At 41.1% G+C, this 22,659-nt stretch overlaps 1 protein-coding gene across 6 annotated transcripts in view; it reads right to left on the minus strand.

Annotated features, from left to right (window-relative positions):
* Positions 1-643: 643 nt before the first annotated feature.
* The window catches only part of LOC115090915 (proton channel OTOP2-like), a 73,093-nt gene continuing 51,077 nt past the window's right edge, over positions 644-22,659 (minus strand). For 4 of the 6 annotated variants that reach the window (XM_029600584.1, XM_029600589.1, XM_029600590.1 and 1 more), the window contains 4 exons: positions 21,663-21,721; positions 9,428-9,567; positions 6,102-6,988; positions 644-2,907 (listed from right to left, as the gene is read on the minus strand). In XM_029600584.1, coding sequence (XP_029456444.1) covers positions 2,737-2,907; positions 6,102-6,988; positions 9,428-9,567; positions 21,663-21,721 — 1,257 coding nt within the window. In that variant the 3' untranslated portion in view covers positions 644-2,736. The other 2 variants (XM_029600586.1, XM_029600587.1) reach the window with 2 other exon arrangements.

A 22,659-nucleotide genomic window follows, 5' to 3' on the forward strand; every position in this document is an offset into this window, starting at 1 on the left:
CGTTAAAACAGCAAGACTAACTCAAGTAAGGGATAGAGCCCTATCATTAACAGGGCCTACATTATGGAACACCATGCCATCAGAAATCAGACTGCAAAAAGACATCAAACTATTCAAAAAGAGCCTAAAAACATGGCTATTTAAACAAGCATACCACAAAGAGAATGGAGAATAGAATCCAAAGAATTGTAGAAAGCGATGAGTTTGTGCTTTGACACAATACACCTACTCATAATGAGTGTTTTTTACTTTTAAGCAGTAACAGATAACATGTAGATTATTAATAATTTTGAACTGACCTGATAAACCTAAACACACAACCTCACCTAGTATCTTATAGTTATTATGAAACTCTGTACCATTCCTTACAGGCACCTGTCTAGAGGTTAAAATAACAGTTAAGCAACAATATTTTAAGTGCCTTATTGTTAACCGTTGTGACGGCTTCTAGCTTAACGACGGTATAGAAAAGAGTTTAAATAAATAATAAAGACCTTGGAGTGATGCTCGATAGTGAAATGAATTTAAAGCGGTGGATAAGCAATATAATCAAAGATGGCCATTTTAAATTAAATATTTTAAAAAGATTAAAACCCCTCCTACACAAACAAGATTTTAGAACAGTTCTGCAAGCCCTCATCTTTTCAAAAACGGACTACTGCAACGCCTTATTATTAGGTCTACCTGCCTCCTCAACCCAGTCCACTCCAACTTCTACAGAACTCAGCAGCCAGAATTTTAACCAAAACCAGGAGAACTGAACACAACACTGATCTTAATAGAGCTACACTGACTACCAATCACCTACCGTATTCAGTTTAAAGCACTATCCTTAATTCATAAGACCGTCTATAATGACAAAATTGAGTGGCTTACAGCCACATAACACTTTCATACCCCCACAGAGATCAACCAGACCAGCGAATAATGGAACTTTACCAATTCCTTCTCCAAAATCTGCACACTTAAATGCAGTAAGAGAAAGAGCACTATCTATTGCTGGACCACAATTATAGAACTCTCTTCCACAAGACTTACAACTTGAAGCAAATACCAAAACCTTCAAGAAAGGACTCAAAACCTGGTTATTCCAACAAGCCTTTTCTTAAACATAATCTCTCAAAATGTTACTTTTATCCTTAAGTTTAGATTTTTAAAGATTTTAATATATATTTTATGTATTATACATGTTTTATTAAGGATTTTATGTATTTCATACTTTGTTTTATTTTATTCAAATGCTTTTAACTGTGCATTTGCTGATAAGTTTGTACACCGATGAGATGGTTTTTTTTTACGAACATCGGTATAAAAAAACCAATAAATAAATAAAATAAATATCTTCCATGCTTCTCTTAGCATCCTCATAAATTCCTCCCTGCCCTCTCTTTTCTGAGATCCCTCGTACCTTTTTAATGCTGATCTTTTTTTGCCTGCAACTTCTCAGCCATCTCTTGTGAAACCATACCGGTCTCCTTTTCCGTGTCTAACATAGAAATTTGTTGCCCTCACCGTAGCACCTTTTAGTTTAGCTCACTGTTCCTCTACTTCACTTTCCATCCTGTCAGCAGCCAGTCTTAGAGGAATAAGTGATATGGCTGAGCATACTAAAGCTGGCCAGTGCGGTTTTGAAAATGGGACCCAGTGAGGCAGGAGCAAGTGGGGACTGATGCTGCCCCATTTTGACTTCAGAGGCTCAAGGAAGGGATAAGGCTCCCGGGGAGTGTGTGTGGATAGTGAAAGCCCCGGGGGGAGGACTGAGGATTTCAATTTGTAGATGTCAGTGGCATTAAGGGGGAGGGGATGGCCCTTCCTTTTGTTTTATTTTTCATTCCGCTTTGGTGTTTCTTTCAATTCTAATAAATAAAATGAAATAAAAATCAAACAAAATAAAAAAAAATGGAGCAAAACAAAATGTGTTCTGTGCATATTTCTGATGTACTATGTAAATAAGAGAGTCTGATATGACAGGTAAAGCAGGTACGTGATTACTTAATGCCCTCATCATGACCTGCCATTTGCACTGTAGATAAACACAAAGGATGTTTAATTGGGCATACTAATATTTCATATTTAGAACACTGCAAGAGCAATTTAACAATGTCCTCAAAGCCACTTAAGAATAATTCTGATCTTGTATTTCCTGCTCTTTATTCATTGGCCTTGATAGTATCATTGTTGACATTTACCATAGTATCTCCTGTTGACTCATTTTTGGCATCACAGCGATAACTGTGAGTTAATTACAGAGCATAACAAAGGTGATAGGAATTCACATCCTTACTGGGAAGGGGCGGAAATGGAGCATTGGAACAGATTCCAAAGGAGGAAGGAACTGCAAAGGATTCCAAGGAGCATAAGGCAAAATGGCTAGTGGAAATGTGGGTATATTTTAATTCTGAACAGTAGAATGGGGCATTATATATATTATAGGATAACAGCAGACAACATTTCTTGTTTGCATCTGACATGTGAAAGTTGCAGACACTAAGATGTACGACGCATACTTTTCCATTAGCAGCAGCCGAGCATCTTATGTCTTCCAATCCTCAGAACTGCTGCACTCTCCATCGGCAGAAAGGCCTTCCAATTCCACTGTCAAACGCTACAGAAGTGCATATATGAATCCGGTCTTCATTGCCATGACTGTTAGCTGCCTCTGTGTTGAAAACCAGACTGGAAAAGGCTCAGCAACATGCTTGCGCCAGCTTCCGGCCCTCTCGTTTCCGCCAGAGTCTAGGATACAGTGTAGAGCTCCAACAGGCTGGCGGCTGCGTGCATCCGGTAGAAGATCCCAAAGGGCAAGCAGATGTTTGTGATGATGACCCAAATGGAGAACCCATAGAAGTTCACCTCCAGCCCGTTATCAAATCGTATCCGAGCGCCAAATGCTGGCATGATCCAGAACTGTTGGGAAATTATTACAGTGTCAGCAGGACATGGTTATAGAAGTTATTCTATATATTACCTGAAGCTGCTGGAAAAGCAGAGAAGCTCAAAGAGGCAAAGAACCACATGAGTGGTGAGTCTGAAGTGGTTAGAGGGAACATAGTAATGAAATGAAGGACCAAGGCAATAACTTTCTATTCTACCTCTAGGCAGCTTTAAAAAGGCTTGGGCACGGCCCTTACTAGAACCCTGCCTGAAACTGAGGCATTCTTTGTTGCTGCTTATGTTAGACAGCTGTCCAGCTTACTTCTCAGCTACCTCTGACTTCCACGGCATTTACGTCCTCTGTCATATTTGAAAAATTCTTTATTGACCATTCCTAGCTGTTCAACCAATGGTTGAGTTGTATTTATTTCCCTCTATGCATAATTGGTTTTCCTTTTCTACCATTTTTGCACCTAAACATTGGATAGATAAACTGCTAGACCAATAATCCTGCCCACAGCAACTCAGCTTCCCCGGCAATACTGGTTAACTAATCAGCACTTCTCCACACACTCGTATTTATATACCGAAAGCTGTACATTCAGGTATTGTTTGAATATGGGTAAATATATATCACAACATTTGGGCTATCCCACAGGTATTGGTCATACTTGATTAAACATACACTGTATACCTGTATATACTTTTTCATAAATATTTATTTAATTAAATCACACACATATAACATCTAAAATCCCTATGTCATTTGCACTCATACCGCATTCACACTCAACACAATGTTCCCTATTGCACCCTATTGCACAAATCCCTTTATACATTACATATGTTCCTTTTTATATTAAAATACATACAATGTTATTTATTAATACAATTGAAACAATTCTCACATTTTTATCAATTAATCTTATCAACAGTTCCCATGCCAAAAACAGCACGTGCTTTCTTCTCATTCAATATTACTCCTTTTATATGTCTCTCCCTTGTTTTATATTGCTCCCGACAAGAGACTCTTGTTTCACCAAAGTGGTTTCCTCAGGGGATCACTTTTGAGCCATTAATTCTCGTTCATATTATTAAGGGAGTATCTGCTGAACTTCCTGTGATTCTTATTTCACAACGGGAACTTTACTTCTTATAAAAGTGTTGTTGCCCTTCACCTCACTTCTGTATAACAAAGCACATAATTAATTGAGTATATAATATCACTAAACAAACGTATCGATGGACGATTTATCCCAAATACCATCATCAAAAACTATATTCACTCACCCGTTGCTTTAATTAATATTTCCTGCCGCTTTCATTCATACTACCTACCACCTCCACTCATTATTTTCACATAACGTTGCTTTCACATAACGTTGTAGCCAGTGGCCCTTTAAATTCCTTTGAATTTCAATGCGGTGTCGTGAACACTCAATAGTTCATCTCCATTTGAGACCACTAAAAAACACACACTTTTTTTTCATTAAACATTTTTAAATGCAGTTGTTACCAACCTTCTGTAGATGACCAAAGATGGTCATCTATAGAAGGTTGGTAACACACTGCATTTAAAAATATTTATAAATCCCTTTATACATATGTAATGTATAAAGGGATTTGTGCAATAGGGTGTAATAGGGAACATTGTGTTGAGTGTGAATGCGGTATGAGTGCAAATGACATAGGGATTTTAGATGTTATATGTTTGTGATTTAATTAAATAAATATTTATGAAAAAGTATATACAGGTATACCGTGTATGTTTAATTGAATATGGGTAAGACATCCCATTTTCCAACGACACACAGCAGCTGATGCTGGTTTTTTCTTTTTGCTTTTCTGCTTCATACTTTTACTCCCTGTCAATTAAACAAATCCTTCAGAATGTTTCCTTTTTAGATGAGTGTTCGAGGCTGTTGTCCATCAGGACCAACTGGGATTGGAAGCACTGCAGAGGAAATGCACTCCATCCTGGGCGGGAAGGAGGCAGGGAGGCAAGGCGGCTGCTAAAAACTATCTCCTTCCACTCAGAAAGAGTGATACTGAGGGAATATGTTGGAGGAACTATCTCTCTAGCCTTCAGGGCCTGCAAGAGTTTATTTATTTAGACATTTATATTATAAACCGTTGAAAAGATCACAACGGTTTACAATATTAACAATCATAGGTATAAATCAGCAAATTCTGACTGGTTACGTAGGAAGTATTCATCAACAGGCATTAATATCTATCAATTGAATTGTTCAAATACATATTAATTGAAGATCAAAGACATAAGACATAAAGAACAAAATAACTAAAAGCAACAAATTTCACGTAATATCCTGTTCATTGTATTGAGATTCTTACAATCTGTCGTTAATTTCTCATGCATTAATTAGTATTGCTTGTCCTTGTTTTTGTAGATTTCTACATTCTGATGTTTTAAGGTAGGTTGTATGCATTTTTGACTAGCCATGTTTTTAGTTCACATTTAAATCTCTTTCCTGTCAGGTATCAAACGTAACATTTCAGGTAAAGAATTCAAAAGTTTTGGGCCCACTATAGAAATCGCACAATCTCTTCAATGCATCCGGAGTGTGTTCCGTATTGAGGGAACAGTCAGTAGTCCTTTATTTTGGGATCTTAGTGATCGCTGCGGTATGTGTGGTTGTAATGTCACACCGATCATACCAGAGTTACTAGAATGAATGATTTTGAATATTAGTATTAATATTGGTGGTTTTGAATAGGGAGTAAAAAGCTGTGGGGGCAAGAGGAGGGCAGTCCTGTTTTCCATTTTGTGTATATTTGTCACAGTTTTGTAATACCTATCTATAAAAGAGATGTCAAAAGCTTCTGGTGTATTGATAAGGTTACAGCTAGAGTACCTTCTAGTGGTCTTAATGCTTTGCTTCAGTCTTAGCTAGTTAGTTCTTAATTCCTTCTCGTCCCCCTTCTCTTGTTTGATGTTTTTTAACCCTTTCCTTATTTACTTCTAAAAATATCTAATGGTGTAGTCCTGCCCATGTCTGGAACTGTAGCCCAGTGGATATGAGTGCTATCAAAACTAGTGTATTAAATAGACCAGGGTAATAGAAAAAAAAAATCAAACTCTTCTATTTAGGGTAACGCTGATAGAAGAAAACATACTATCTGCTGCAATTTCCTTCTGCATCCATTTCCTGAATTTCAATCTTTCGCTTACATGAAAAACGAAAAGAAATCTACAATATACTTACCAAGATATTACCCAGCAGCAGGAACAGATAAATCTCTTTCAAGATTTTCCTCCTTTTCAAGTTTATTGTTAGGTGCATGTTATTGGTGGTACCTTTGAGCTCTTTCTGGATTGCTGCTGGCTTCTCATCAGTGACTGTGGTGGATGATGAGAGGTTGCTTTTAAGAGTATGGCTAGAAAAACTGTCCCTGACACAGATGAGCTCAACGGGATTTTCTTTCTTGGACTGAGTCGAACTTTTATGCCCATGGTGGGAATCTTCAGGGGGCTGTCGATGGAGTCCTTCAATGATGAAGATGTTCTGTATACTGTGTTGGACAATCATCAGCAAGGAATAGGTTAGGGTGAGAATATTTAGGAGTTTTTCTGGCTTGATCACCACCATTGCCACTATGGAGAAGTAAGAAATGCAGTATTGTCCTAGCGATGCAGTTAGCAGGAGGGCCACATCTAAAGTTCTACTTGGGTTTTTACGATTGTCCATGACTCTTTCATCAAACCTATAGATGATGGATCCTGCAAGAGCCCCAAGGGACATCACACCTAAGCAGACTATATGAAAGATGTAAAACATGACAAGCGCTTGGCTTTTCTCATATGCAGTATACTTTTTCATTTCATAGATAGTAAACAACACAATGCCGAGCACAAGCATGATCAATCCTAAAATGAGGCCTATAAAAGAACGATGCTTGCAGAGCTTGAGATTCAGACTGTAGTGATGGAAAGCATTATCATCTATTAGACGTCCAACATTCTTCCACATAATATAAACCATAGGGGCAGCGAAGAGGTTGTATTCAATGTTCAAAGGGTACAAGTAATAATAGCCTCTTTGGAAGACTTGACAGACTGAGTTACATTGGCAGCCATCAGAATCACTTTCTACTAGAAAAGAAAAGCAGATACATATTAACATCCTTATACTGCTTTTATCACACTACTAAGTGAATACTATAATTTGGTTTCTATCTCCATAAATATAAAACTTCCTAACCTCAAATATTTTTCTCTATTAAAACTATTTTGCTTGATGGTATCAAAGAATGAAAAAGACAAAATAAATTTAAAGATCATTGTATATATGTTTAAATTAATTTAGGGGCTCATTCACTAACCCACATTAAGCCATTTAACATGTGAAAAACACTTTTTTGCATGGCAAATGACCTAACATGGTGATAATGCAAAGTATTTCAAATACTTCATGTTATTTGAGCCCTGGCAGCATGTGTATTTAAATGAGTTCATTATTTAGAATATTAATGTGGCTTGCCAAAAAATTCACAAGCCATGTTATTTGATTAGCAGTTAACTACAGCTTAAGAATTATAGCTAACTTCCCCTGGGAACTTAAGAACATAAGAACATAAGAAATTGCCATGCTGGGTCAGACCAAGAGTCTATCAAGCCCAGCATCCTGTTTCCAACAGAGGCCAAAACCAGGCCACAAGAACCTGGCAATTACCCAAACACTAAGAAGATCCCATGCTACTGATGCAATTAATAGCAGTGGCTATTCTCTAAGTAAAATTGATTAATAGCCATTAATGGACTTCTCCTCCAAGAACTTATCCAAACCTTTTTTGAACCCAGCTACACTAACTGCCCTAATCACATCCTCTGGCAACAAATTCCAGAGCTTTATTGTGCGTTGAGTGAAAAAGAATTTTCTCCGATTAGTCTTAAATGTGTTACTTGCTAACTTCATGGAATGCCCCCTAGTCCTTCTATTATTCGAAAGTGTAAATAACCGAGTCACATCTACTCGTTCAAGACCTCTCATGATCTTAAAGACCTCTATCATATCCCCCCTCAGCCATCTCTTCTCCAAGCTGAACAGCCCTAACCTCTTCAGCCTTTCCTCATAGGGGAGCTGTTCTATCCCCTTTATCATTTTGGTTGCCCTTCTCTGTACCTTCTCCATCGCAACTATATCTTCAGGACATTTACGCATGTCCTGAAGCTCCTGGAGCCCATTATAAAGGGGTTTCTTTGAGTGTCTTGAGAAAGCAGGGGAGGGAAGCACTGAAGTAATGAAAAGCTGCATTAGTTGCACAAAAGTGTGACTCTTTGATGATGTTGAGCATCTGAATTCCGAGGTCTGGCACTCAAGGGTTTGATGCATCAAGGATTCCAAGGCTTGGTGCATCAAGAACTACAAGGCCCAATGCATTGACAAGGTCAAGGCTCGATGTGTTGATGAGGTCGAGGCCTGATTCACTGATGGCTCTAAGACTTGATGTGCCAAACTGAGGGCCAGTGTGCAGATGGTACCAGATTCTTTGCTGTGCCAAGTATGTTGATGGTATCAGGCTAGTGGCACTGGAAGCACCGGAATGGAGCCTGACCTATTCTTCGGTGCCAACTATACTGCTGGCTCCAATTTGTAGTGCTTTTTCTTCTTGGACTCCCCAGAGCCTAAAGTCTCATGAAAGGTTTACAGATTCTTGCTGCCGCTTTTGCGCCTTGCTTAACCTCGATGAAGCAGCAGTTTCAAAGGCTGGTACCATGGAAGGAGGAGTTCCTATTCAACTTGGCACTGGGAGAGCTTGAGGAGGCTCCGCTCCAGGAGGAAGATTGATTGTGGCTCTTCATCAACCTGCATAACTCCTCCCTTTTCCAGTGTCTGGCTTTCTGAATCTTTGGTGACATCCGCCTATACTGGTGTGTTGTGGTCTGGTCCTAGACAGTGATAGCAAATGTCATGGCCATTTTTCTGCCACTGACGCAATCTTTAAACTTCTAGAAGTGGCCTTCTTGGGGCTGGACATGCTGATCTTTAATCTTTTTTTTTTTTTGTAGCAGTGAAAAGTTCTGCTAAGGGGCTGCCCAGGCAGCTGGGAAACCAGAAATAATGCGGGAATAAGAAAAAAGTGACATAGGTAAGATGAAAAATATTAACGACACTGAAAGAAAGGGTACACATCCATCAAGTTGACTTAGGGAATGGCCTCTGCTATTACTGGCATCAGTAGCATGGGATCTTCTTGGTGTTTGCGTAGTTGCCAGGTTCTTGTGGCCTGGTTTGGCCTCTGTTGGAAACAGGATGCTGGGCTTGATGGACCCTTGGTCTGACCCAGCATGGCAATTTCTTATGTTCTTATTCAGTAGCTCAGAAAAAAAAACCAAAAACAACTGAGAGGTTATCAAGGCAGTGTCCGCACAGGATCGCCCTGCACTTGCTCAGCAAAGTAAAATCTCTATGAGCTAAGAGAAGAGGGTCCATTTGGCGCCATCAGATGATGTTAACCACATGATTTGGCCCTGCTTGTCAATGGATAATTGCTTAACCCTCATAACACAACTGAATTAATAGCAGATTACCTCTAAATTCTAGTGTTTCGTTCATGGTGTCATTCTCATGGAGTTCTTTCTCCAACTCTGAGGCCTGATGACTTGATTCATCTGTCACTGCTGTCATCCACAATGCCAGGTTAGTGGTCAAAACGAGCATCAGGCCACACCTGTTAAGGATAAAGAAGAGGCACTGGAAATTGGGAATATGTTGTAATTCTTAATTTTCTTGTTTCCTAATTAATCTTTTGTTCGGAGGGAAGGAGAAGGAAGAAGAGTAAGCATTTATGGTTAGCCTGTACAAGAGTTTTGATCGTAGAGTAACTGCAACTGCTTATTTGATATCTTATTTCTCAGATTGTCAAGCTTCACTCATAGTATGGGAAGGCCCTATAGAACTGGGCCGTGGTAAGACTGGGGTGAAATGAAGAACAGGAACTAGAATGAGACAATGTTGGAGTGCAGTGGGTCCTGGAGCTGAAGCAAATGTAAGTAACGCAGGGATAGAATGTAGTGAGACCTGGAGCAAGCTCGAGAGTAGGAGGGCTGGAATAAGCTAGAATAAACCAGGGCTGAGTAGGGATGTGTATTTGGATGATCAAATGTGAAAATTGATCCAAATGAGGTGATTTTTGGTTTGGTTTCAGGTCATCCAAACCCTTTTCAGCTCATTCGGTTCAGTTCCATTAAAGTCTATTGGGAAAGCTAAAAATGAACTTTTTAAATTCAAGCCAGACCGCGTGGAGCCAGTTAGAAATGGGACAAAGAAGAAGTAGGATCAATCAAGTTTTAGCACTTTTTCAACTAGTCTATCCTAGCTGGCAGCTGCATGGATTGACTTCATACTTTTTATATGTGAAAGTGAAAAGGGTACTCAGAGTAGCCAGTGACCATTTTGTTCAGTCATTCTAATAGATCTCAGGTAGGGAAGGCAGTCATGAACTCAAGTTCCTTGCTTGAAAATTTAACAGTGAAAGAGAAATTTAGAAAAAAGGATTTAATTTATAAGAGACAGCAAAGAGTGCTTTTAGAGTCACTAATACTACGCTTAACTGTGGAGAAGCAGGAGAAAGTCTGTAATATCTGTGAGAAAGTTACAGTTTTTTGTGCATAGCAGTGACTAAGAGGCAGTTTCCTGCCTTTCTCTGTAAAAGAATCTGTGTGACACTGTAGTGAACTAATTCTTCGCTGTGCACTCCATGCCACTGTGCTTCCTGCCATATTACTCATTTTATGCTAGGGATGTGGATTCATTTTCCCCAAATGGGTAAAATACTACAAATGAATTCATTTTTGGTTCCTTCCAAAAAATGGACATTCCAAAAAATCCCAGAATTATTCAGATTGGTAAATAGCACATGCTAGCAAATGCACACTATTTACTGGCACATGCGGCAGCCCTGGGACCTTCCTACAACCTCCCTGTAGCCCCTTCCAGATTATACTTAACCCATCGGGAGCTTCCTAGAAAGAAGGGGGCAAGAGCAAGCTCCAGCCACTCCTGCCTCACTGGCTCTCATTTCAAAATGGCACTGGTCTCATGCTGGTCAGTGCCAATTTGCTTTACAACCATAAAACAACTTGGTTCCAGCCGGCCCTGAGGTCAGTGCCATTTTTAAATCAGAACCAGAAAGGTAAGTGTGACCAGGGCTCACTTTTGCCCTCTCTTGGAAACCTTCTTTGGGGTATGAAGGGGCCAGCAGGGAGGTGGGGATGGGGACTGAGGGGGAGTCTGTGTCAACACCACTGGTTCTCTGCATGAGGACTGGGTATCTTGGCCATTGGTCCAACTAACTTTAGAGGGAAAGCTGAAATTACAGAGGCAAAAACTGAGTCAGATAATTAGGTGGCCACTCCCCTCAGGCTGATCAGGATTGGCTGATGGGAAGCAGGAAGTGTTTCTGACAACCAGAAGGTTACCTACTCCTCATGCAGAGAACTGAGTTGTCCTGGTTTTCCTTCAGCTTGTTCCTGCTCCTGGATTTATGGCTTCTCAACCCTAGGATTGTCCATGGAAACAAACGTTTTTGGTTTGATTTGGATTTCCAGTTCAGCTTCCTGGTTTGTTCAGTTCAGAGTAGAAGCATATTCATTTCATTTGGGTCATTTGCTCCCATTAAAATCAATAAGGGAATCAATGCATCTTATTTTTGTTCAGTTCAGACCTGCTCTGTTTGTTCAGTTCAGACTCTCTCTATGGCAGGTCTAACTTATCCAATTAACTTAACTGGATAAATACAAATATCGCTGCTTATCTGGTGAAGTTAGCCAGATAAGTACAGCTGCCCCGATCTGCCCATTTTCTACCTACTGGATATCCGGCTAACTATAAGTGGCTTATTCAGCTAAATGGCAGCTGTTGAATGTAGCCAGATATTCAACGGCCGCCACTTAGCAGGGTAAGTCGTTATTTATCCGGCTAAATAGTGCTGAATATCGGGCTCTCATCTTTTTGCGGCTGCTTTTAAATCTTACCCTTGATTATCCCTCACAGGTTTATTGATTTTAACCATTTTCTTAATAAATGAAATTCCAAAAGTCCTTTTATTTTTTGGCCTCTCTCTCTCATGATTAGATTGTAAGCTCTACTGATCTGGGACTGTGTGTTTTTGTACGTACAGTGTACATCAAGTAGTACTATAGAAGTGATACGTTGCAGTAGTAATGGCTCACAGGAGCAAAAATACTGGGTTACATCCGAGTCTAGTCTGGGGCACCAAAAGCCTCAAGTCAACAGAGAGAGGATTTTGGCTTGGCCTGGACAAAAACAGGAGTCACAGAAGAGCAGGAGGGACTGCAATCGAGCAGGACCAGGGGACACATACAAGCATTGCTGAAAACAGAGAAGTCCTTTGTGTTCAAGGAGCTGTAATCAACTGGATGAAGGAGGGTGCGCCTTCAGATCAGTTTAGACTGTGGGATCCCGGCCATATCTGGAAACCTCTGAGTTCTGCTCACCCTGAGATTACTCGGGGGGGATGGGTGGGAGCAGGGTGTCACAGTACGAACTTTTTCTCTTCCTCCCCTGACTTCATACCTAGTCTTATCAGGTAAATAGTTTCCAACCTCTGGTGTTTCTGGCTTAATTTTCTGGCTCATCATCCTCTTACTTCTTATTCTCTTCATTCCTTTTTCTCTCTTGCTCTATCTGGTGTCCTCCCTCCTTTTCTTTTCTGTTTCATTTCTCTCTTCCTTTATCTCTTTCCTTTAGCAGCAAGTGTTTTAATATTTTTCTTCCTTTTTTTCTATCCTCTTCTCCTACTTTTCTCCTTCTTCCTGCTCCTCTTTCCCCTGCATGCTCTCCTCCATTCCTTCTCTCCTTCTTCTTACATTATCTTCTAGGAACTCCCTCTCCCTCCAAACCAGGATCCTCTCCTTCTCCATCTCTTGCCATCTTTGGTCTTCTTTCTCTTCCTCCTCTCCCACTCCGTTCTGCTCTCTCCTCCCCCTTGCTCATCTCTCTCCTCCCTTTGCTTTCTCCTTATCCTTACTATCCCCAATCTTGTATCTTACTCACTCTTCCTCCCTCTTTCTTCCCATCCTCGCTCTTCTCCCTCTCCCAATTCTTGATTTCCTTTCTCACAAACACACACATACACACTCATTCTTGCCCCCTTTTTTGCTCTCTCCTCTCACTCATGGCTGGTGAAAAAGTAACAGGGACCCTTAGCAAACCTTTTAATTTTGTGCGCTGTCTCCCTCCCCCCCCCATCGGATCTCCACATACACAAATAAAAATGATGCATTTATAATAAGATTTTACATGAAAAAAGGACATTCTGGAGTAAAAAATATAATTCACAACATATATTTACATGCACTACTGTAGTGCCAAGCAGAAAACCTTGCTAAAAAAAATGGAATCCATATAGCATTAGGCCTGTTGTAACACGTGTTGGCCCCTTCAAAGCCATAAGTAAATGGAATTACAATTGCAATACAGTAAACCTCCCATACTAAAACAACACTAATTGCTAGCACTCAAACAATAATGCCCACAACAAGGCACACTGCAAGTATTACACTAGGCCCTAAAACACCAATACACCTCCCATTAGAAAAACAGAAAAGTCAAGCTACTATAGATCCCTACATAGAAACTAGCAAGAGGAGAATACCTCATCTCAATCACACATGCAGAACAATGACAGACCCTCACCAAATACAGAATAAAGAGGTCATTAATATAAATAGAAACCTGTAGACATAAAGGGCCAGATTTTCAGAGGATTTACACGCGTGGGGGGGGGGTGTTGGGGGGGGGGGGGTGTTACGCGCGCTGGGCCTATTTTATAAAGGCCCGGCGACGCACCTAAGTCCCGGGGCTTTACTAAAGGGGCGATCTGGGGCGAGGCCAGAGGCCTCTGCCATAGTAGCCATTTGCCGCTGTATTGGAGGATCGCGTGCAGGCAGGCTGCCGGCGTGTGCAACTTGCGCCTGCCCAGAGGCAGGCGCAAAAGGTGACAAAGGTCACGGGGGGTTAGAGTAGGGCTGGGGGGGGGTGAGGTTAGGGGAAAGGGTGGGAAGGTCAGGCTAGGGGGAGGAAACGGGGAAGGCAGCGTGGCTCGGCGCGCGCAAGGTGAACAATTGTGCACCCCCTTGCGCGCACCAACCCCCAATTTTATAACATGCGCATGCCTGCGCATGTTATAAAATTGGGCGTACCTTTTAAAATCTACCCCAAAGTGAACTGGAAGCCGCAACAAGACTGTATGCTGTGCAACAGTGCTAAAACAGAATCATCACAATGCCTCAGAAAGCATAAAATGGGGGTGGAGCCAAGATGGCGGCGGGACTCTAGCACTGCTCTGCTCGGGTTCCCTGTTTCTTCTAAAATTTGCCTCGTAGATTCTCAGTTATGCAGGCGAAAAGGAAGGGGAAAACAAAGATCTATCCCTCAGACACCCCCCATCCTTACCAGGCAGCAAACTATCCAGCAGTGCTTGGAGACGGCTACAATGAAAGGGCCAGGAGGTCCAGCTGTCGAAGGGAGCGGAGGAGAGTTACCTTCGACCTCGGAAGAAGTTTCCCTGAGCCTAGACGTCAGACCTCCACCGCAGGAGCAAGAACACCAGCAGAAGCTGACCAGCCAGAGCCCCGGAACGGTAGTTTCTGGTTTGGTATCCGAGGGAGCGAATGCAGGGACGGAACTCGCCCCAGGAACGCCGGAATCCTCAACCGGGGAGAGGGACAGGATCCCGGCTGAGGAAACATCTGCTGTTGGAGGCGAAGGTGAGATGCTGAATAATTTTCAGCCAACCTTTACTATGATTCCTAAACCAGTGACAATAACCCTTGAGTCTATTTGGGATTTATGAAAGAATATGGGTAACGCTGTGAATGACTGTTCAAGGAAGATATCAACTTTATCTCAGCAAATGGAAACAATCTCAAATAATAATAAAGAACAAATTAAAGAAAATCAGGAAAAATTCTCTAAAATGGAAGAAGATTTAAAGGCAATCAAAAGTGTACAGAGCTCCCTTATTCAGGATGGAGACATCCTGAGTAGAAGGGTCGAATATGTGGAGAATAGATTGAGACACTTGAACTTGCGCTTTTTAAACTTTCCAAAGGTGGTGGGGGAATTACCTTGTGTTACATTGAGGAGATACCTCTTGGAAATATTAGAATATACCCCTGATCAAACCCTCCCCCCTATGGATAAGGTTTACTTTTTGCCATCTAGCGCAAAGCCTCAAGTGCAAATACAACCCATGGATCTTGAAAATCTCACAGATTACCTTGAGTCATCTCATTATGAAATTATAGAAAGAGCTACATTATTGGTCACTTTTTTGACTGAAACTGATCTGAGTGCAGTCATGAAGAAGTATTTTAGAAGAGCAAACAATCCATTCATGGGACAGCCAATAAGAATATTTCCTGATCTATCTAAGATCACTCAGGAAAGAAGAAAATGTTTTCTAGCCTTAAGACAAGAAACTCTGAATATTGGGGCTTCTTTTTATTTAAGATATCCTGCAAAATGTTTAATGAAAATAAGAGGAGATAATTTTGTGTTTACAGCACCAGAACAGTTGAGAAAATTTATTGACTCAAGGAAACAGGGAACAGCAAGTGGAATCATTGAAATGACATAATAGGTGAATGTAGCTGTAAAGTTTCCTGCTAGGCTGTTTCCTATAATGTAATTTCTATTTGTATCTCCTTGATAGTTTTCACCCCCAAAGCTTGGGGTATAACGGATACTTAGGATGAAAGTTATTATGTTTCTTTATTGAAAATGTGATGATTTCCTGTTTTGTTATGAAATTGTATCATGTTACTTAAGCAAGGTGTATCTTTGTGAAAATATTTGAAATTTAATAAAATATAAATTTAAAAAAAAAGAAAGCATAAAATAATAAAATGAAGACATATAAAACAGTCATAATAGTAATACATACTAACATAATTTTTCAAAACAGCTGATGAATAGAGTAACATTCAATTATTAAAAACTCAGTGTATATACAAATTTAAAAACAAAATTTCCAAACAAAATATTTCAAAACAGCAGACATATCAAATAACATGCTCCCAATATTTAAGGATAAAAAAAAATCTGCTGCTCTCCATACCTGGGAACTTTTGATTGCCAGTCACCTTGAGATTATTATGGATTAGTGGATTATGGGGATAGGGTGTACACAAACTTTCTCCACTTTCTCTCACATACACACTCTCGCTTACTCAGATGCACACATGCTCATTTTTTCTCTCACATGCTCTCACACATACACTCTCATATGTTCTCACACCCATACCCACTCTCTCACATATGCTGACACACAAGCACATGCTCTCATACACACAGCTCGCTTTCTCTTGACAGCAGCAGCCTCTTTCTTGGGCCCCTTGCAACATCTGGATCTCTCTTCTCCCAATTGTGGGCAGACACTATTCCTCCTTTTCAGCCATGCAGGCTCAGCCAATACTGTTCCGCTCCTTCACCCCAAGTGCCTGCCGATGCTGCTCCTCTTCTCGTCACCATGGGAGCCCAGCCAACACCATCCCTTTACCTTCAGGCCCTGTGTGCCTGCAGACACTCTTTTGCAGCTATAGCTCCGAATGCTTCAGGCAGTGGGTTCCTCTTTTCTTTAGCCGTACCACCTGTAGCACAGCCTTTCTTCTGCCCCCATGGGGCTGATGTGCATGCCTCTTGCTTTTTCTGACCATGATGTTTGGGCCTCCTTCTTTTGCGGGACCAGACACCACCTTCTCTTCCATCCCTTGTGGGTGGGAAGTAGGAAGTGCAATCGCCACAGTTCTGCACTTGCTCTGCTGCCTGAAGGTGGAAGAACTAGGTGGCTGCTGCCGCTCCCAAACCTGTAGTGCTTTAGGTGGCCACCTAGTGCTTCCGCCAGTCCCTGCTCTCATTGCCCCCATACGGTCATTCTCGTTCTCTCTCTTTCTTTCTCAATCTCTCTCTTCTTTATCCCCTTGATCAGTGCTTATTACTTTGAGGGCTGAAACAGCAAGAGGGACCAGCAAGGAAAAGCACTTCCTAACAGAGTACAGTTATTTCCCCTCTTCTCACTGCTGATTGGTTCATTCTGTTAATCAGAGCCAATCAGAGGAGAGAGGCAGGGAAGTAGCTGCAGGCTGATAGGCTACTCCCTGCTGTCTCCTGTGTGCATCATGTGCCATCCTAGTGTCTACTTTCACATCATCTTGCATACAGTAGCAAAAAAAAAAAAAAAAAAAAGACAGCCATGACGGGAAAAGAATGATCTCTAAGACCCAGAGATCCTGGCTGCCCTCCTGAAGACCTGGAAATGGGCCTTTAAACTTGGAGTCTCCGAATCAAATCTGGAGAATTTCTAGGTATGATCCTGGTTCTCTATGGCATGAATCAGGGTGAACAAATTGGGGATTATATGTAGTCCTCACAATCTGGTTGGAGTCAGTAATGCTAGTAGAAAGGGCTTCCTCTCCTATGGGGGATCCCAGGTAGTGCTCCCCTTTCAGAGCCATGCATCAGTCTTTCCATTCTGAGTTCCAGACTGGTAGGAGGTGGATTGCAAGTACTCTAGGTGGTGAATGGTCAATTAACACTTGTGCATGATGCAAAGCCCCCTTCTAGATAATACTTCTAACTTCTGAAAGGCTGTGTTTATGGCTAGATGTTCCCAGTCCAGGAGGGCATAATTATTTTTGGTAGGAAAAAGCTTCCAGGAGATAAACACATAGGGATGTACATCTTGGTGAGGGCCTTGCTGCTGGAATACCACTCCACCTTGGACATCTTGGATGAGTCCATTTCCAAGACAAATGGCCAGGTTGGATCTAGCTAGATCAGAAGGAGGCAGTAGTGAAGGCCAGCTTTAAATAGAGGTCTATTGTGCTTCTGGGATCTACTAAAACAGGGCTGATTTTTTTCAATGGAGCCATCAATGAGGCCATGATTTTAGAGAAGTCCTGGATAAATCTTCAGAAAATGCTCCTTGGAGTTTACCAGTGCCAGACTGCCTGTAACTTGTGTGGGTCTATTTGTATCCCCTTTAAGATAGTATGTAACTCACAAAATCCACAGACTCCTGGTCAAATAGGCATTTTCTTGCTTTTATGTAGTCTGTGCTCCTGCTACTGCTTTAACACTAAGACCACATGCCAGTCATAAAGAAGTTAATTTTCAAAGATATTTCCATATAAAATGTCTTTTACAAATCTGCTCCTTGATATGCAACTACATTTATATACATATATTGAGTTTAAGTTTGCCTGAACTGAGCAGAGGTATTTCTGGAGGCGGGATTGGGCAGGGGCTTGCATTTATTTGCATATTTATTCATTTTCAAAAGCATGTTCAAAAAATATTCTGAAACTTTTCCGTACCCATAATAGTAGGTGTACTTGTAGCTGGGTAGATTTGGTGTGTTAATTTTCAAAGCAGACTTATACACGGAACTGGTGTAACTTACACACATTTGTGCTGCCTAATTTATATGGGCTGTTTAAAAATGATCCCTAAACTGCCCATGAGTCGTTCAGATAAACCAAGATGTAGATCCAACACTTCGTGAAAGATGTCATTGATAGGCATCTGAAAAGTGTCAGGTGCATGCATGTTCCCATGCCATTTAATGATAGTTAAATGGCCTGCAGAAAGTTCCTAGCATGGGTGTTTCATAACATGAGATCAGATCAAAGGTCTATCAAGCACAGTATCCTATTTCCAACAGTGGCCAATCCAGGTCACTAGTGCCTGGCAGGATCCCAAAAGGTTGACAGATTCCATGTTGCTTATCCCAGAGATAAACAATGGATTTATCCAAGTCCCTTAATAATGGGTTATGGACTTTTCTTCCAAGAACTTGTCTAAACCTTTATTAAACCAAGTTATATTAACAGCTGCTAGCACATCCTCCGGCAACAAATTCCAAAGTTTAATTATGCATTGAGTAAAAAAATATTTTCCTCTATCTTTTTTAAAAGTATTACCTACAAACCTCATTGCGTATCTCTTAATCTTTGTACTTTTCGAAAGAGTAAACAAGCAATTTATGTTTACCCATTCCATTTACTCAGGGGTAGATTTTAAAAAACTGTGCCCGTGCATACTTTTGTTCGCGCAACCGGCGCAAACAAAAGTACACCGGATTTTAATAGATACGCATGTAGTGATATATGGGCAGCCTAATATGGAGACTAATGCTAAGACTATTGCTCACTCAGCTCCCAGAAACCTTCATTGTCTGTGGCCTGTTTGCAACTAAAACCTTTAACTGACTTCAGATTCAAGACTTTGGAAGACATCTGGAATACATTTAGGCTCTGCAAAGCCTATGCTCAAAGGTCATGAGATTACAGATAGCAAATGGCTGAAGCCACATTTCAGACCACTTTCTTGGATTATCTGTAATCAACTGAGAGGCTCAACTGATATCAGAGTTTCTCCCTGCCCCCTGGAGATGAAATGATCGAGGACAAAAGAAACTCAGAAGAAGCAGAACATGTCTGTCAAAAGCAAGGCCAGAAACAAAGGAGCCTCAATGTGGGTGGGAGTGTTTTCAGGTTAAAGTAGTTTTACTGTCCTATTGCACAAGTGATTATTACCATAGGCTTACAGGCATTCTCTGTATGGTTTAAACCTATATAATACAGCTCTTACAAGATACTGGTTGAGACAGGCTGTAGTGCTTTCCTCTGTGTCGAAAGTCTGGCTGTGTCTCCCAAGGATATGCAATAATAAATTTATCTTTGCTTTCACTAAATTACTTGTGATATCCTTGTGTGTCCTGTAGCAGAGAAGCATCTCACCAAAGTCAGATAATATATACAGTAGCTGCGCGTATCTTTTAAAATCCTGGGTCGGCGTGCACAAGGCTGCCCAAAATCGCACCTTCCCCTCCCTTCCCCTACCTAACCCACCCCCCCAGCCCTATCTAAACCCCCTACCTTTGTTGGACAAGTTACGCGCGCCAGGTCAGCCACCGGGGCGCAATTCCCCGCCCGGGAGCAGTTTCGGAGGCCTTGGCCACACACCCCGAAACCATGCCCATGTCCCCGCCCCCGAATGACACGCCACCGCGATACGCACCCCCGACACACCCCAGGACTTACACATGTCCCGGGGCTTGCACGCACCGCCAAGCCTATTCAACATGGGCTCGGCACATGCAGGGGGAACTTGGGGCAGGTTTTCGGGGGATACGCGCGTATTTTATGCGCGTACCCCTTTGAAAACCTGCCCCACAGTGTTTTATAGACCTCTATCACATCTCCCCTCAGCAATTACTTCTCCAAGATGAAGAGCCCTAACCTCTTGAGTCTTTCCTCATAGCAGAATCATTCCATCCCTTTTATCATTTTGGTCGCCCTCCTCTGTACCTTTTTTGATTCAGCAATATGTTTTTTTAGATGTGGTGAGCAGAACAGCATTCAATACTCAAGATGCAGTCGCACCATGGAGCATGGTACAGAGGCATTATGATATTTTCTGTTTTATTCTCCTTTACTTTCCTAATAATTACCAACAGCATTCTGTTTGCTTTCTTAGCCACCGTTGCTCACTGAGCTGAGGATTTCAATGTATTATCCATGATGATGCCTAGATCCTTTTCCTGGGTGAACCTTGCACAGTGTAGCTATAATTTGGGCAGCTCTTCCCTCATGCATCACTTTGCACTTGTCCACATTAAATGCCATCTGCCATTTGGATGCCCAGCTCCCAGTATCATGGGAATTTCTCACGATCCACTTGTGTTTTAATAACTTTGAATAATTTTGTATCCTCAGCAAATTTGATTGCGGGAGTGATGGGAATTGTAAGGGCTAGATAAATTAGACTGATGGGCAGATTAAGTGAGCCATATAGTTTTTTCTGCCATCACATTTCTATGCTCATCTTACTTGTTCCCTTCTCTAGATCATTTATAAATATGTTAAAAAGCAGCAGTCCCAGTGTTGATCCCTGGGGCACTCCACTACTCACCTTTTTTCATTGAGAAAATTGACCATTTAACCCTATTCTCTGTTTTCTGTCTTTTAGCCAGTTCGCATTCCTCAATAGAACATTGCCTCCTATCTCATGACTTTAATTTCCTCAAGAGTAACTCATGATGTACTTTGTCAAATGCTTTCTGAAAATCCAGATACACTGTATCAGCCGGCTCACCTTTATCCACATGTTTATTCATGCCTTCAAAAAAATGTAGCAGATTGGTGAGGCAAAACTGCCCTTGGATAAATCCATATTGGCCTTGTCCCATTAAACTATCTGAATGTTCAGTAAATTTGTTCTTTATAATACTTTCAACCATTTTTCCCAGCACTGACATCAGGCTCACCGGTCTGTAGTTTCCTGGATCACCCCTGAAACCATTTTTATAAAACTGGTATTATGTTGGCTCCCTCCAATCTTCACTCATCATCAGCCCTGATTTGAATAAGATTGTAGGCTCATCTTGCAAATCCAATTTGAAAAAGATGTTGGTCCCTGAGACCTAGTTAACGAGCTCTGTGAATACAGGCAGAAGGTACTAGTTTGGGACTGTCTTTCATCTTTACAAAAAGAATTGGGGCCCCTGTTGGTTTTGTAGATTCACTGATAAAACTCTTCTGGAGGTTCTTTGCTAGTAACTGAAAAGAATATTTTCCTAATAAATGAGGAACCCTGTAAAACTTTTTAAATTGTAATGGGTCTTCTTTGGGACGACAATATAGCTGTCGTTTACTATGTTACCATTTATGAGAATATATAATACTGTACTCAACAGGCAAAACTATGTATAATAAGCATAAACATAATAAAACTCACCTAGTTAGGTCATGGTGGATCTGAATGCAGTGCTTGCAGGAAACCCAGAGAAAGTAGATCTAAAAAAAGTTGAAAAGTACTAATCAAAACAGTATATTTTATACTCTCCTTATAGTGTAATGGAATAGTGCAAAAATTTGATTTTTTTACATTGACACTAGGGTTATCAAGTGGGTCCATGTAGTAAAAAGGACAGGTTAGGTCAGTTCTGGTTTTACCTCAGGTGCATCAGTACATTTGTACGCCTGCTGTTCTTATACAAAAAAAAACCAAACCAAACAACAACAAACTACAAGTTCTGAGATTCAATAGGACAATCGGGATTGGCTCACTTTTTCTAGTTGATATGGAGCCAGTTGGTAACCCTAAGTGACAGAATGAGATGGAATGTAAAGATTCTCCTCAGAGAGGGCAGGGGACTTGTATGTAGAGTGGATCTCATGTTCATTTCAGATTTCGTGCAGAACTTTTCACAGACATTTCAAAAGCAAAGGGAAAGTTTAAAAGTGTACATTGTGCTGAACCTATCTAGTTTCCCTGCTGTAGGCTGAAAAAAGATTCCAGGGGAGGAATAATACCTGAATTTCCTCTTTCAATGTCAGTTTTAAGAAAAGTTGCCTGTTTTTTTTATATGGGACCAATCCGGTTTTTCTTCATTTATAATCGCTTTCTGTTTACATAAATCCATTTGCACGGTTTTCTGGGAGAGGTTTTGTATTTTTTTTGGTGCAGTAGGTTTCCTCCTGCTGCTTTGTGCTTCCAGGTGAGTTAGAAATGGCCTCTACTGTGCCTCGGCACCATGAACCTTCATTTGCAGCTACCCGATTCACCCCTCCTCCCCACAACCTATTCTGTAACCCCCTTCCCACCTAGTCCAGCCATTGCAGTGATGGTCCTTGGCCAGCAGCTTCTTCTGGAACCCACAACACATGCCCCCCAAGTCCATCCAGTAAGTATCACTGTTGAGTAATGGCTGAGACTCCTTCCTCCCAAAGAC

Source organism: Rhinatrema bivittatum, chromosome 4 (genome assembly GCF_901001135.1).
Source record: "Rhinatrema bivittatum chromosome 4, aRhiBiv1.1, whole genome shotgun sequence".
In the NCBI taxonomy this organism is placed as follows: domain Eukaryota; kingdom Metazoa; phylum Chordata; class Amphibia; order Gymnophiona; family Rhinatrematidae; genus Rhinatrema; species Rhinatrema bivittatum.